General features: G+C 35.3%; 1 protein-coding gene across 1 annotated transcript in view; it reads right to left on the bottom strand.

Moving 5' to 3' along the window:
* Window positions 1–17,034, bottom strand: part of LOC150108384 (uncharacterized) — a 399,479-nt gene that overhangs the window by 198,357 nt on the left and 184,088 nt on the right. The window contains exon 4 of the mRNA XM_090390735.1: window positions 13,676–14,320. Within this exon, the coding sequence (XP_090246861.1) occupies window positions 13,676–14,320 (645 nt within the window). The remainder of the gene's footprint in view (window positions 1–13,675; window positions 14,321–17,034) is intronic.

Below are 17,034 nucleotides of genomic sequence, written 5' to 3'. Positions count from 1 at the left end.
TTGTCTGTTGTAGACTTAGAGACTTGGCAGCTAGTGGGATTAATGCTTCTGACATGACATTCTATCGAAGATTATGGGAAGCAGGGAGGGCTGCCTACAGACACCAAAAAAGAAACAACTGTTGATGAAGACTATGCAGAAAAAGAGGCTCCAGTAGGCAAAAGTGTATGTGGATCAATTTTTCCAGTCTTCTAATGTTTCAATGATTTCCTTGAAGTTGTGAAATTGGTATTATGGAGAGGTAAAGAGGTTTATGAGGCTCTCTCTCTCTCTCTCTCAAGGGTTAGTCCAAAGGGAATGCTTCCAAGATCCCATTTTCTAAAAATTTTGAATTTCATCTTGTTAGCTTTGGCAGTTAGTTCACTGATTTTGAACATGCATACTGAATGATTATCTCTCAAGTGTCTATTACATGATCTGAATACATTAACACTATTTTTTTTTCATGGTTGAAAGGAAATGTTATCTCTCTCCCCCCCTGCATAGTATACACAAATTGTCAACTTCCTGCAAAAAGTTTAACTAATGCTAAGAGCAAGAAACTAAGAAGGCAAACTTGCTTGATTTTTTTGAATTTTGACCAGATCTGATAGGAACCCATTCAACTAGAATCACATATTTATATTAGCATTCTTCTTTAATGATGGATAGCAGCTTTTTGCCCATCCTCAGGGTAATGGAATGGAGAATATCGAACAGAAAGGAATGCTGGACGTTTCCAAATGTTTGAGCAAGATCCAGTACTGAGATCCTATCAGTAGGACTAAACCAAGGAATATACTGGGCTAAATCAACACAGAAGTAATTTTCCACATACAAATAGTAAAATAGTTTATTACCATATTTTTAAGACTGGATCAGAAGTAGTTGTGGAAAGTTTTTTTTTTTTTTGCTGGGGTTACAAAGTAAATTATATTTGACAATAAATTATATCCTTGCTTAAACCTTTATCCAAGTGTGAGCAAACAAGTCTGCTTTGTCAGTATCTTCCTGGGACTCGTTGGGTAATGACAATTCCTGTTATGCATTATGGAGCAGTGAATCAATTGATGTGATGTCATCTTCCATATATAAGAGCTTGGTGAAATACTGCATACAAACTCTTTGTATAAACTTGGATAAAGAATTAAATGAGAATAACTTAATAATTTCTTGACAAGTATGATTTATTTTGTAACCAAGTGAAAAAGACATTCAGAAACTGGTGAGGCTAGTGACCTTCTCATAATGAATGACAATATACATGTCCAAAAGAAAATGTGCTGTACTTTGCATTAAGGGGTACCAGGATAATTTGATGCGAAGTCTTGACATACAAATAGTCCATATAACCATATTTCACATGTTCACACTAGAATAAAGGATAAAAACATGAATTTCTTGTTTAGCATAATTTACTTTGTAACCAAGTGAAAAACTTGCCACATTCACTAAGCTCTCCAGCAAAAAGTTAATGCACCTTTCTTATAGATTTGTTTCCGATTTTCTCTTTTAAATAACTTGTTATGCTATACTAGTGGCCAAAACCTAAGAACAAACACTATTTTTGAAGATTCCAACTGCAAAATTCAGACAAATCAGCTTGTGGCAATTTGTATAACTGACAATTTTGAGTAGAAAGCAGGTACACATTCAGATTTTCGAATCATGTGAAAAGGTGTCACATGGCAGCACTCAACAGAATTAAAAGAAAAAGACTGCACTAAGCCAATTTTGTTTGAAGGAAGCTCTTTTTGTGAAGGAATAAAGTTGCAAACATGAATGTCTCGAATATCCCAAAGACATCATTTAGATGATCTCAAGTGGGGAAGAATTATTGGAAAACTTGAAGGAGCTTGGAATCTCACATAGCATTGTATCCAGGTTCTGGGCTGCATTTCAAAACAATGGAATGTGTTGCAGGCATTTGGTAAGAGGTTGCCCTCACTCTACCATGGAGCATGAAGACAGATTTTTGGTTATAACAGCAAAACATAATCAACAACCATGGCAGGTCAGCTTACAAGTCGGCTCCATTCAAGCCTAGGTACACAGATATCTTGACAAACTGTGACAAGCAGGCCTATATGCTAGAAGGCCTGCATTCCTTTATCCACAGCTCATATAGCACATTTTTAGTGATATTGTATTGATAAAAATTGCACAAGACATAAAACATTTTTATGACTACATCCAATATGAACATCAATTTCTCAACTACGTCCTTAAATTTATGTTCATATTGGGCTGTAGTCATGAAAATTTGTTTTCATATCACCACAGTATTGCTTCACCAAAAAGATTACACAGGTAAGCTGAAAGCTCTATTGTTAGATCGAGCTATTTACCTCCCTATCGAGTACAATCCCAACAACTCACAAATTAGAAAACTCCACAGGCTCCTTAAGAAGGTCACTTCTTGGCCTGTGGAAATCACTAACAAATTAAAACCATTTAACTCCATACCCCCCCTCCCCGTATTTATGGACTCCCAAAAATACATAAGGAAAATGTGCCATTACGTCCCATAGTGGATGGCATTGATTCCCCCACATACAAACTAGCTAAACATTTGGCCAAAGCTCTCTCACAATATACTGGCAACACACCTTCACACATAAAAAAAACTCAGCCCACTTCAAAGCCAGCATAGAAAACCTTACACTCAAACACACTGACATAATGGTCAGTTTTGATGTCTCCTCCTTATTCACAAATGTCCCACTCAAAGAATCCTTAGAGCTAATCCAAGCTAAATTTCCTCGCGATATCACGGCCCTATTTCAGTTCACAATGAACTCAGGCTATTTTGTTTGGCAAGGAAAATTCTACAAACAAATAGAGGGGACAGCCATGGGTTCTCCACTCTCTCCCCACCCTTGGCCAACTTTTATATGGAGACTTTTGAAGAGAAAGCCTTAAACTCTGTCCCACAAAAACCAACCATTTGGCTTCGCTATGTTGATGATGTGTTCGCTATTTGGTCACATGGCTCCGATGCACTCCTCTCCTTCCTAACACACTTAAAAAACCAACACCCCAGAATCAAATTCACCCTGTAAGAAGAAAAAAACAACTGCCTTCCTTTCTTAGACACACTAGTCACCTGCCAGCCTGATGGAACCTTGGTTTTCTCAGTCTATAGAAAACCCACCCATACAGGCAGATACATTCACCAACAATCCCACCATCCCTCCTCACAACAATATGGAGTCATTAAGACACTACACAACAGGGCTAAACTTATCTGTTCAAATGACAATGCCCTAACCACAGAACTAAACCACATTCTCAACACTTTCTCAGCCAATGCCCCCCCCCCACAAAAAAAATCCAAAATATATTGAAACCAGTAAACCACAACCCCCCCCCCCACACACACACACACACACAACAAGGATTACTCTAAATCCATCACCATACCCTATATCCGAGGCACCTCGGAAAAAATTACAAAAATCCTAAAGAAACATGACTTAACTTCTTGTTACAGACCATAAAAAATTGGCATCCCTTATCTGCTCTACTAAAGACCAACCTCTCCCCCCCCCCCCCCCAGACCTACCTGGTGTATACTAGGTCCCATGCAGCTGTAAGCTGTCCTACTTTGGCCAAACAGGCAGGACAGCAAATATCAGCATTTCAGAACATAAGGACTACATCCGGTTTCACCAATACAGCCACTCTGGTCTTGCTGACCATGCGCTGGATACCTGCCATAGAATACGGTGGAAGAAAGCCACGATAATACGCCGTAGTAAATACAAATATGAAAGGCTTTTCATGGAATCATCTTCAGCCCTAAGAAACAATCCAAACCTCAACAAATTTGGCTGCATGAGACTGCCTCAAATTTGGGAAACCTACATCAGAAGACCTTCACAGCCCAATCGCTCAAGAATGCCAACATTGCCCTAGGGGGCACCATCAGGACTTTAGGAGAAACAATAGCTTCCTGCTTCTTTCTCACTTACGGTTTGTTGTGCCTGCGTGCACGTGTCTTGTTCTTAAGTTTCTTGAAAATGGCAACGTGACGTTACCGAAATATTGAAGTATATTAAAATTTATTTTAATGTATATCCTAATTTATGTTGTAATTTCCTTAAATTATTTAGTAAAAAAGGTAAAAATGTAGTTTGTTCTTAGCTTCTGGACACAAGTGTATATTACGATTAAATTTCATTATGTCAGTATAGGCAGATACAGGAATCTGCTTTCATTATCCTGGACATTTCATATCATGTGGAATAATTATTCTTTTTCTAGAATGAATTAACCATGCAAATCTGGAATGCTTGTACTCAACGGTACAAGCATTCTAGCAGTAATAATACAGTGTTTTGTTCTAGCAGTAATAATACAGTGTGCACATTTTTTCCTCAGTATAATATACATATTATACTGAGAAAATAACGAGGAAATAACAGAAATACATTTTTCTTTTTACAGAATAATCAGTTATTGTTCACAATCTTAAGAATTTAATATCTGTTTTAAAAAAACGGCAGAAATGCATATAACTACTGGCCGACAAGACATTTTTCCTTGTTCAGAATAAGCCTACAGATAGAAGTTATTCAAATGATGAAATGCAACAAGATGAATTCAGAAGAATAATCATGAAATCATGGAAAGGCTGAGGCTCTGGTGTAAGAAAAAAGAACAGGTCAAAATATATATTCAGTTGTTTCTACATCTTTTTAGTGGAGGCTGAAAGAAAGAAAGAAGCAGCAAATTATAGACCAGTTATCACAGGATAAATAGTTAATATGGAAAGGGGTGGGACTTTAATTATGGGGGACATAGATTAAAAGGAAAAGACATGTAAGGAAATTGAATTTATTCAGTTAATGTACAGTCATTACCTAAAACAATATTTCAATACCAGGGACTTGGGGTTCAAATGTGCTGGATCTGGTGATAACAGAAAATCTGTTCATTACCAAGGTATACAAAATTACCTAGGAGACATGATTATTTAGGTTATGGAGATGTATATGTGGAACTATGCAACTGGTGATTATGATGAAGTTAGGATACAGCTTGTCACAGAACAACAGCACAAGAAATGGTCAAGAGATATTTGAGAGATGCAGTATCAGACCGCATCTTCAGTGTCAAGGGGATAAATCAGGTGGGAGTAAAATTAATGAGTGAAAACACTGCAGAGAGAATAAAGAGAATCAGCAAGCTTGTAAAAGTACAAAACCCAAAATTAGTTGAATATGCTAAAAGAAGAATATTTATGGTAGGATAGCTTTATGAATGTAGATAGAGTGTGACAGAAGTAGAAGAAATAGCTGAATCAATGAGACTGCTTTGCAAGAGTATATTCATCCAAGTCTATGGCTGATGTGAAGGGACCAAAGTTGGAAGAGATAGATGAAATGGTAGTGTTTAGGATATAAATATGGTCATAAAACTGGAGTGCAACAGAATTGGCTGAACCCCCTGACTAGGCTATTAATTTTTGCCAATGGCAAGAACCCAAGGGAGGAGAAAAAGGGAGAGAGAGAGAGAAAGTGAAGGCTGAAAGAAACAGCAAATTACAGACCCATTATCTCAGGAGTAAGGCAGTGAAAATGTTGGTCAAGGATAGAATTCAAGAATGAGTGATAGGAATATAATACTCTATGGGGCAGGGGAGAGACAACATAACACCATTAAGGGAAGGTCTTGACTTAGAAATTCATTTCTACCATTTAGCGACAATTGAGGTAGATAAAGATAATAACCACTTTGTGATACTGCTCAAAATTTGCAAAGGCATTTGACAGGATACTGCATAATAAATTTAGTTTAATCCTTTATCCAAGTGTGAGCAAACAAAGTTTGCACCTGAAAGTATCTTCAGGACTGGGGTAAGCTGGTACAACACTGGGCAACTCGTTGCAAAGGTGGAGGAAGCTAACATCACTCCTATCTCAGTATCTCCCATAATGCAAAACACATCTCCTTGCGGATATGCATTAACGATAAAGGATTAAACTAAATTTATTATAGTTTAATAAAGTGAAAAATAAACTTTCAATAGGATACTGCATGAAAACCTAATATGTAAACTATCTTAATTTGGACAATTTAAGCCCAAATTAATACAGATGAAGATAGTGATGTAAATAAGAGAGTGGCCTGATATGCAAACAGAATCAGGAGAAAGTGGTTAATGATATGCCACAGAGTTCTATACTTGAGTTGCTGTTTCATTTATAAATTGATGACAATAAATGATTTGAGAGGAAGGTATCCAGCTATTTGTTAATAAGAATGGACTGGAAAGGGCAAGAGTTAAAGGTTATGCAGAGATCCTGCAGGATGATTTAAATAGGTCAAGTGTGGGCAAAGAATTATAGTTTCCACTTTAATGTAACAAAATGAAAGGTTATGAATGCGGGCTTAAAAGATTACATTACAATGATGAAACTGTACTAAAAGATAGTAATGAGGCTAGAGTTGTGAGGATGATGGTAGACAGGTGGATAAAGTTCCAAGGACATTGCAAAAATGGATGAAGCACACTGACAAGTAGCAATAAGGAAGTTACGATATCCCATCTGGGCTATTGGATACAGACTTGGTCTCTGTTTTTTTCCTGAAGAGGCAGCAATAATTCAGAGAGCAGTAACCAAGATGTGACAAGTTCTGTGGGATGCGCTCTTTAACAATAGATTGAAGATTTGTGGATTACAAAATTTGGAAGATAGGTCAAAAAGATGGCATATTACAGAAACCTGTCACTAAACAGCTTTACAAGACAGGTGAAAATTTTTAAAAACATGAAATGGGGAGAACAATGGACAAGATTTTGTGCTTGGATGGTTGATTTGTAGTTTATTGGTGCAAAGACAGCAAAGGTCATATTGAATCAAATCATAGGTTTCAGCAATACTCAAGATAATTATACATAGTAATACAGAGATAAATTAGTAAATAATATGTTACATACAAAAAAGCAATTTCAAAGGATTAAGTTAAGCAAAGGAACATCTATACATAAATAGAATTTATAATCAAATGTGTTTGTATAAATTAATTCCTTTTCAAAGGTTAAAATTTTCAGGCAATTTGTCTAAGTCTAATAAGATCAGCCTGAGTGCATATGGCTCAGCCAGATTAGTAAAGTTTTATTCCTTTCTCAAGTGAAGTGCTGACACTCCACTAGAACATGGCAAGTGTGTGTTGCACTCTGTTCACACATAGGTAGATCAGATCTCAATAGAAAAGAATAGATAAGATGGCCTATGTGAACCCCTAGCAAGAACAACTTCTGCTCTTCTGTTTCTATGTTTACTAGACTGTCAACGCTTAATTTCAGGCTTAATCTCAAGCAATTTATTTGTCATTGCTTCCTGTCAGGATGACTGTCACTGGTTAATTAGATCTGATCTTATAAACTGTCTGTAGTCATACAGGACTGACAAATAGTACATAGAAAAAAGTATGAGCTGATCTACCAGCTGCTAATCATTTCCCTTAATGCTAATGTGGCCAGCACAACCAAACATCAAAATCAAGGGTATTCATTTTGTACAACAGTTGTAGAACTCACAAGGCACTGGATGTGAATTTTAAACAGGAAAGGAGATGGCTTGTAAAGAACTCAGTCTGTAGAAATCATACATTTTTGCTAGCAGTTTTGTTCTATGTGTAAAAGGGCAAGCTGGATGGCATGTAGCTCTGCTGTATAATTACTGCATTCAAGGGATCAGACTGGATATAACATGATCAGAAAAAAGAGCAGCACAACCAACAGTCTCAGTCATAAACTGTCAGTAAAGAAGGGTATGAAATTACAGTGCTCTGTTCTGTACACATCAAATGACTGCAAACAAATGGATTATGGAAGTATGACTTCCCTAGCTGGCAGGGTACGAGATTACATGATGGAGTGCAAAACTGCCAAGAAAGAATGTTGTCCACATTCATGCTAAAAATGTCCAAAATGTCTTTTGCATGCTACCAAATAAGGATGAATTGCAGACTGATATGCTTCTGAGCTTCCCAACATGTTTTGGAAGAGACTATATTTAAGGCACAGTTAAGAGACAACTGTATTCATCAAAGTGAAAACAGCAGATTCATTTCTTATATTGTGAAACCTATGGAGTATCGATAACTATAGAATAACACATGCCACAGTAAATAACTTTTTTATTATTATGTGGTAAAATTATTGGGCTTAAAATTAATTTAAGCCCATTAGTTATAATCTATGAACACACCACTGTATATGTAGAGGGATTCCAATTTAAGCATACATGCTACTGTTTTTTTAATTCAATTCCTATTGTTTGATAATTGTATTGATGATGGCTTATGATACATAAGATGAAATATTTACATAATAAAAAAGTTATTTACTTTAGCATACATGATATTCTATAGCAGGTTCATTTTCTTCAACATAAATATTTTAAATGGAAGATGTGCAAAAAGTATCAGTGACTATTAGTATACCTTGATGATAAATAGGATTCACCCAGCAGAGTATACTCTGCATTGCAAAAAAACTTGATACCTATAACCAAGCTTTGATGGAATAAAAGTATGAATAAAGGAAAATCAATCCATACCTCATTCTTTAGAGGATAGAGTGCAAAGCTCTTTTGCACTTTTGTGGGTAAGGAATGCAAACTTTCTGTCAAAAATTAGTACTAAGAACTTGGTTTCTGCACACCCCCTCATAGCAATAGAACTTGGTTTCTGTTGCTATGTGAGGTGTGACGAGTGCATGTTTTGGTAGAAGCATACACACACTTTTTTTTTCTGCTGAAAACTTGAACCCACTGCTAAGAGTCCAAGAAGAGATAACTGATTACCTTTCAATAACCATCATATTACAAGAATGATAGTATGCTGCAAAGTTATCAACACAGAACATTGCCTACTCGGAAAAAGTTGTTCAGTGATTGAGTTTACTTTGGCAGCAAAGAGTATCACACTTAAGGCTGAGTGTGATACTTGGGGAATATCCTCTTCTTGGCAAAATGGCCAGAATAATGTGCTTCCTACTCAAATTTGGAAGATTTAGCTAAAGAGAAAGTTTTGTATAAAAACAAAAATGTCCCCCCGAGAGATAGATTATAGAGGTCTTTTAACCCTGTGGAGGTTGCGGCTGATCTGACAGATACAAACAAATTGTTTAATATAAATATTCTTACAAATATCCAGTGTATAACTTGGAGGTCATGACTAGCTGCACATGCATATATTATGAGTGATATTCCACACTGTTTATGTGGTCAGTTTTGGTTTAACATGTGTTATGAAAGGTATATGATATTTGATAATAAATTGTATCTGAGAGATACCGCAAATTCCGATGTCAGTATAGTATTGGTTTAGTTGTTTTTTTTAATTTACCATTGAAAATGGCTGGGAAAAATAGATTGATTGGTTAATCCATCAGATGTTGAAGAGATTTAGTGAATGTTACTCGAGTCTGATGAGAATGATAGAGTCTAATGCAAAAGTGATATTTGATAGTAAATTGTATCTGAGAGATACCACAAACACTGATGTCAGTATAGCATTGGTTTAGTTTTTGTTTTGTTTTTTTCTTTGTTCAATAATTTCTAGATTTTAACTGAAAATAAATAAACCATCATGTATTATATTTGCAGTGTTTTTTTTTAGTTTTATTTCATATTAGCACATACTAGTAATGAACGTATCTCTCAGATCAAAGCACGCTAAATTCTTGTTTCTGGAATGCATCTCTTATCTGTTTCAAAATGAAACAAGCAAACACGAAGGCAAGGTGTTGATTGTAGTGACAGTGGTCTGGAAAATAGGATAGTTAAAAAGGCTCAGAAATAGAACAGACAAAAATAAATGAAAATGAAAGGACTGATATATCAACCACTGGGAGGTCCCCTCCATCATTAACAGGTATTCCCACATCACATGGAGGAAGGGAGGACATGAATTTAAAGAGGCAGTCCAGGTAAAGAAGAAGTTGTATGGAAAGATTTTGGCAGCCCTCAGAAAATAGAGAGAAAAATAAATTAGCTTTCTAAAGTTTTTCAACCTTTTGTGGTAACCATATAAAATGAATTATGGAGGAGACTAGTAAGAATTATTAGTGTTATGCACTATCCAATCATTTTCAACTCTTGGTGATCTTGTGAACAAAGGCTCTCCATCTCATTTCGTCTCTTATTCTTTCTTTCAGCAATTGTAAGTTCAAGTTGGTAAGTTCTTTTATGTTGTCCATCCAACTCTTTTGCAGTCTTCCTCGAAAACTTTTTTATTCATGAAGTCATGGGATTCTTAATAGTCTCCTCCACATAATTCAAATAAATCAATTTGCTTTCTATCTTTCTTCTTAATAATCCAGCTTTCACATTCATACATCACTACTGGAAATACCATCACTTTGACAATTCTAACTTTCATGGCCTTACACCTCTATCTTTCATAATTTTTGTCAGGTTTGACATTACTTTTTCTTCCCATGCCTATCCTACTTTTAATTTAATCTTCACATTCACCATCATTTCTGATTCTGGACCCCACAGTAAATCATAACTTTCAACAATTTCTGTTTTATCTCCCTCGATTATAAATTCATTTAAATTGCCAGAAGCCATCACTTTTGTTTTGCTGATGTTTAAATTAAGCCTGGCTTTGTTACTTTCCCTCTTAACCAATAGATTCAACTGCTCAAGATCTTCATTAATTTCTTCTATGAGGGTTGTATCATCTGCATATCTTAAATTATTTTTCTGCTGCTAATCTTAATTCCTGTCGGGTCTTTGTCTAATCAGCTATTCTCATAATATATTCACTATAAATATTAAAAAGATAGGGTGACGGTGTAAAACCCTGCCACACACCCCTTTTTTCCACTAGAATACTGTCTGTTTCTCCAAAGACTGCTATTAATGAAGCTTTTGGTTGCCAAAAAACAAGTATTTTCATTGATCTCATTACAATCCAGTCTTGTGATCCACATAAAAGCTTTCTTATAATCAATAAAAACAGATGAATACTTCCTTTTGAAATTCTCTTTTTCTTTCCATAAAAGATTTCATGTTCGCTATCTGGTCTCTAGTTCCTCTATCTTTCCTAAAGTCTGCTCATTTTAGTCTGTAAAGAATACAGGAGATAAATATCAAAGGCAGAAAATGTGCTGGAGGCAACTGAAAAAGCTTAGAAATGAAGGAAAGATTACTGTAAAAGGAATAGATAACAAAAAGAGAAACTAAGGATAATCTGGATATCTATAAATACATAAGGTAGAAAAGCAATCAGAAATCTGAAAGGGAAAGACACCTAGAACAGATATTTGACCAGAAATGCTCAAATATGGATGTATAGAAGTTATATTACGCATAATTCAGAAGAAATGGTTAGAAAATCAGATACCATATGATTGGAATAGAGCTCTCAGTAAATCATCTATAAAAAGTGAAAATGAAATAATTTGAGAATCACAGAGGAATTTTGCTAAACGCTGAGTGTTCTATGTAAGATTTATGCAAGCATACTTAAAAAGAATTTAAGGCCATGAATTCAGGCCATATAGAGGTTGCTAGATTGGATTTTTATTTTAAGACAAACAGTTGAGAAATCATGAGAATATAACAAAGATCACTATTTAAGTTTTGTAGACCTACGGATCTACTAAACTTATGACACGGAAAGAGCTGTTTGGAACACTACAATTATGATGTAAATGAGAGAAAGAGAGGGCAATATACAGTCAATCTATATAACAACTAAAATTTGGTGTGAAAATCACCAATTAGTAGACAACCTATGAAGATAGGCAAGCATATGGTAAACCAAATGAATTCTCAATGAAACAAATAAAACAAGCTACAATTGAATCTCAAGAAAAGACCCAGAAGAAGAAGATCTAGATGAAACTAATTTTGAAAAGAAAAAGAGAGAGATTTGATAAGAAGCTGGTAAATAATGTAAACTTAATGATGTAATAATGATGAATTAATAATAATAATGTAAACTTGAGCTTGCGAGATTTTACATTATTAATAATAATAATGTAAAATTACTATTATTAATTACTAATTAATTATTAATTACTATTACATTATTATTAATTATTTTACATTAAGGTAACCAGTGGTGTAAAACAAGGATCAGTGCTTGGTCCACTGTTATTCAATCTGTAATTAATGATATTGGGAACGATTTGACAAGAGACATACAGCTATTTGCTGATGATGCAAGATAGGAAGGGTAATCAGGAATGCTGCTGCTGATATGCAGTACTTGCAGAAAGATTTGAAAAGGCTGGAAATCTGGGCATGGGAAAATGAATGTCAGTTCAATGTCATTAAATGTGAAGTCATTCACTTCAGCATGATTAGATATCCAATGTCATATTATATTGGTTGGATTATGCTAGAAGAAACTGATGAGGCTAGGGATCTTGGAGTGTTAGTAGACAGGAAGTTGAAGTTTAGGGGCCATGTAGCAAAGATTGCAAATACAACTCAAAAAAAATTGTAATGCTGAAACAAACATTCACATGTAAAGATAAAGATGTCATTTTTCCTCCTTACAAGGCTTTGATAAGACCTCACTTGGACTATTGTGGGCAGGTCTGGTCTCCTGGTTTCTGTTGTGATTCTGATAAAGAGGAGAGAATGCAAAGGAGAGCGTTAAAAATATCATGATTATGGAATACTAATTATGAAGATGTGATTGAGAGTTTATAGACTGCAGACATTAGCAGACAAGAGAAAGAGGGGGTGATATGACTGAGAATTACAAACTTCTGAAAGGGTCATAAGATTTCAATTGATGGAATTTTTCAATTTATGCAGGGGTGAGGGAAAGGACAAGAGGACATCCTTGGAAGCTGAGAATGAGTCGCTAAGAAGGGGGGGGCTAGATTTTTCTCTCACAGAGTGGTGCACGATTGGAATGGATTGCCATTAGATGTTGTGAGTGCAAGAAGTGTGAATGAATTCAAGAATAAGTATGATAGTTGGTGCGTGTAGTATGTAGCCTCCCTTGATGAGTCCCTGACTCCGTGGAGGTCTCTCTTAATAATAATCACATTATTCTGTACATGCCTTGGGAGCACATATAGGAACTTGATGATGAAAAAAAATTCAAAATAACCAAAATTTCACATTAAGCAATATCAAGTTTACATCTCTCAATTCTCCTTGTCATCTCAACTGATTTCGTTCCTTTCTTAAAGTTAACTTTTGTTGGTACTATTCTATGAATGCTAATGAAAGAATTTAAGAGATGTATGTCAGACATTTAAAACAGAATACCTCACAATGAAAGAGAAACCACAAAGGCCTTAACTTAAATTATCCTCCAAGTTGCTTCCACTTGCATAGGTCAACTAACTCATTTTAGCACTCTCTGGCCAGTGAGATGGGGAAAAAAAAGTGATATGGCAAAACCACTCTGTCAGAGGAATTTTCTCTGAATAATATTATAGTAACACTATAACAAATCAAAAATGTATGTAAAAATTGTAATTATATAACAATGTTGGCCATTTTGTTATGCATTGAAATAATAGCAACAAACTTCAAAAATTACCAATGTCAAGAATAATTTAGGTTTTTTTAAACATGTAATACAGCTGTAAAAAATATATATATAAAAAAAGCCATACACTTTTACAATTTAGAGGACAAAAACATTATCGATGGAGTAGCAACTTTTTATAAACATTAAATAAAAAACTATAAAACATTACCCTTGCATGGCAATAGTTTTCGTTCCTTGGGTACTTTTTTATTTTTGCTATTTGACTTTTTTGCTATAGGTTGAGCTTCCTCTACTTTGCTTTGGGAGGATAAAGGAATACCACTACTTTGGGAACTTGAACACATTACAATAGAAGTGATTCCTTGATTTAACATAGGACCCAAACCACATGTTGAGTTGGTTGCTGTTCCCGTTTCAATTGTTGAAGGAGGTGGCTGTTGAGGAGAGGGTAATTCTTTATCTGTTGGAAGTGAATTGTTTGTTGATGTAGTTTTCACTAAACTTGGAGACATTCGTTCCACCCTAACTACAGGCGCCATTGAATGATTCCTTTTCACTTTTGAAGCCGATTTTGGTCTCTCAGTTCTACTTCTGGAAGCTTGAGTATTATGATGGGAGGACTTGGAAGGCAGACTATTTCCATTATTATTACCACTTGTATCTGAATGTGATGGGAAAGAAGTAGATGGAAGAGTGCTAGATTTTACACTATGAATTGTAACAAATTGAGTAGATGTAAGCTGAGGAAAATCTGGAACACTATCCCTACTAGTGGCAGTTCCTTTAGAATACTGCACAGCAGATTCTGCTCTATCCCCTTTTGGAGAGAAGCTACTGATGCCATGCCGAAATTCTGCAATTATAATTTATATAATTAAATTCAGTAAAAACGGTCACCAGATATTACTATAACTCACTTTAAACAACAGCACTATATAAAATGAATTTCTTGTATAGTAGACATCTTTCAAATAGATTACTAGTGATAAATGACAATTATCACATAAAAGAAATTTTTTAAAATAAATATCACACACAAAGTTTTGTTGGCAAGGAAGTTTCAATGTTCGGAAAAACAAAGTAAATGAAAACTAAGTTTTTTTTAATGCAAAGAGAGGAAGAGCAAAATGATTATGCTCAAAAGGTAACAGGACTATGCCAAGATGATAAGCCAGTCTATAAAGTTGTTTCTGTTAGATAGAGCAATGTAAAAATCCAAATGCAAACCTGGTTGATAGCAGACTATCTAGTCCCAACAAGCTGCAGGTTTAAATCCCACATAGGACATGAATCTTTGTAAAAGCTTGCTCTGGATGAACTCTTATGGCTCCTTGTCTATAATTAGGCTTGTTTAATTCATCTCATTTTCCTTTTACCCTCTTTTGCCTTGCAATGTCTAAGGTTTTTTTTTTTTTATTTTTTTTTTTTTATTAATCATCGGACCTAAAACCTTCACAGGATAAGGTGGTCAGCCCTACGCCCTGGTGTAATCTTATGTCCTGTAGTGTTGAGTTCTCAAGGCCGGTTTGCCTGCTTTGCAGGATGAAAATCCCAGGATAAACTGGGGAAAAAACCCTACTGTCCACGCCCAAGACCAGCTAACTAGGCTATGGCTGAGGAAGATCCTTCAGCTCCTCACATCACCGACGGGAATCGAACCTAGGACACTCCTTCCCCAGGCGTTTGCAAAGCGCACATCCACTAGGCTAACCACACAGACTTGTTTAATTTAAAATTAAAATGAGGACTGTCGATAAAGACTGTCAAGTGTTACTTGCTGAACAATGACATTATCTCTAATTTTGCTTCTTTTGTTTCTCAAAAGAAGCAAATCCCAAAGGAGAAGCAAATCTACCTCCTCTACATCAAGAAACCTATCTGAACAGGATGTGTGGGAAAAGGTGGAAGAAAAGAATAATTCACTTGGTGTCAGAATACTAAATTAAACGAAGTCATCATCATCAAATTCCTGACATGTACCCTCAAGCAGTTACAGGATATGATAGTACTATATGAAAAATTTACATCATTACTAACTTCCTATCTACAATTTTCCTCCAAATCAATTTGTTACCTGTCAAGACTCCAACATTATCAGATCTTATATTTCTATCTTCTAAGGCACTTTTTAATGTATCAATCCACCTATATCTTGGTCTTCCTCTGGGTTTTTTCCTGCCAACCTGGCAGAGAACACTTGTTTTGCTAACTTTCCTCTCCCATTCTGTTTAAGTGACCATACCACCTGAGATTAGTTCTGCTAACACATTCCTGGATGCTAACAATGTCAAGTTCTTTCCTAATATCCTTATTTTTAATATGATATTGCCATTGACGACATCTGTTCATGCCCCTAATCTTTCTCAGGACTCTCATATCTGTGAGCTGTAGTCTTTGGTCAAGCGTTTTATTTCTAACCCAGTTCTAAGATCCATAAGTTAAAATTGATCTTAGAGCTGGATTAAAAATAAATTGGTTTGAACACTGTATTGTATACAGCTAATTTAGTGTTTTGACTAATTTCTTTCTTATTCCATATATAAATTTATTCGGTTGACTTCCTACCATGCCAACTTTATTGATTCTGTTGTCTATTTCCATATTTAATTTACCATCTTCACTGAAATTTCTGACTAAGTAGCTGAAATGTTTTACTTGCTCTATAGGTTCTCCTCTCCATTCACAATGCAGTTGATATTTTCAATGCTTGTGCCTATTTTCAATGTCTTTGTCTTGTTATTGCTGACCTTCATACTGTATCTATTACAGCAGTTATTCAATTTAGTCAGGGAATCTTACAGGCTTATAGCAGATTTATTTAGAAGTATAACATCATCCGCATAAAGCAAAGAGCTGACATTAACATCTCCAATTTTGATGTCAGGTTTAAACCACTTTCCTTCATAGTGTGATCCATTATGAAGCAAATCCCAAAGGAAAGCAAATCTACCTCCTCTACTTGCGATATCTGACTTGCAGATATGGCAAGCAGAAATAAGTTTAAATGACGTCTCCTGGATGGAACTTGCCTCAGAAATGGAGTAACAACACATTCTGAATTGGAATACAGAATGTTAGAAACCTATTAAAGCAGGTACATTAAAAATATAACCAATTTGGTCCAATTTTAAGATGGGGATATTGAAATTGAACTTTGTCTGCCTATCTCCATAAAGAATCCACATAAAATATGTACTGTTAAGTACACATCACTAGTGAAGTGCAGCAATGAAAAGAATCCATGCAAGATCTGTAATGTGCAAACACTTTTTTTTAGTGATTATGATGGTAACACCACAAAAAATGCATGATATTACAGATCAGATTCGTGTAATGTTATTTACATACAGAAACAGCACACCTGATGAAGTTATTGAACCTAGCATTGCAGCAATAAAAACATTAATATAAGGTAGTGATAAGGCTACAAATTACAGGTCAATTCGTATATCTGGAGTTGTGGTAATGATGATGGAGAAACTAGTGAGAGCTAAGATATAGAAGTGGGTTGATAATAGCAGTATTTCCTGTGATTGTCAATTTACTTGTGTACTAAAAGGTGGCAAC

This window comes from Typopeltis vanoorti, chromosome 3 (assembly GCF_054136105.1).
Source record: "Typopeltis vanoorti isolate ZY-2024b chromosome 3, IOZ_Tvanoo_1.0, whole genome shotgun sequence".
Taxonomy (NCBI): domain Eukaryota; kingdom Metazoa; phylum Arthropoda; class Arachnida; order Uropygi; family Thelyphonidae; genus Typopeltis; species Typopeltis vanoorti.
The sequence above is the reverse complement of the archived record's forward strand: the minus strand, read 5'-3'. Positions and strand labels throughout refer to the sequence as shown.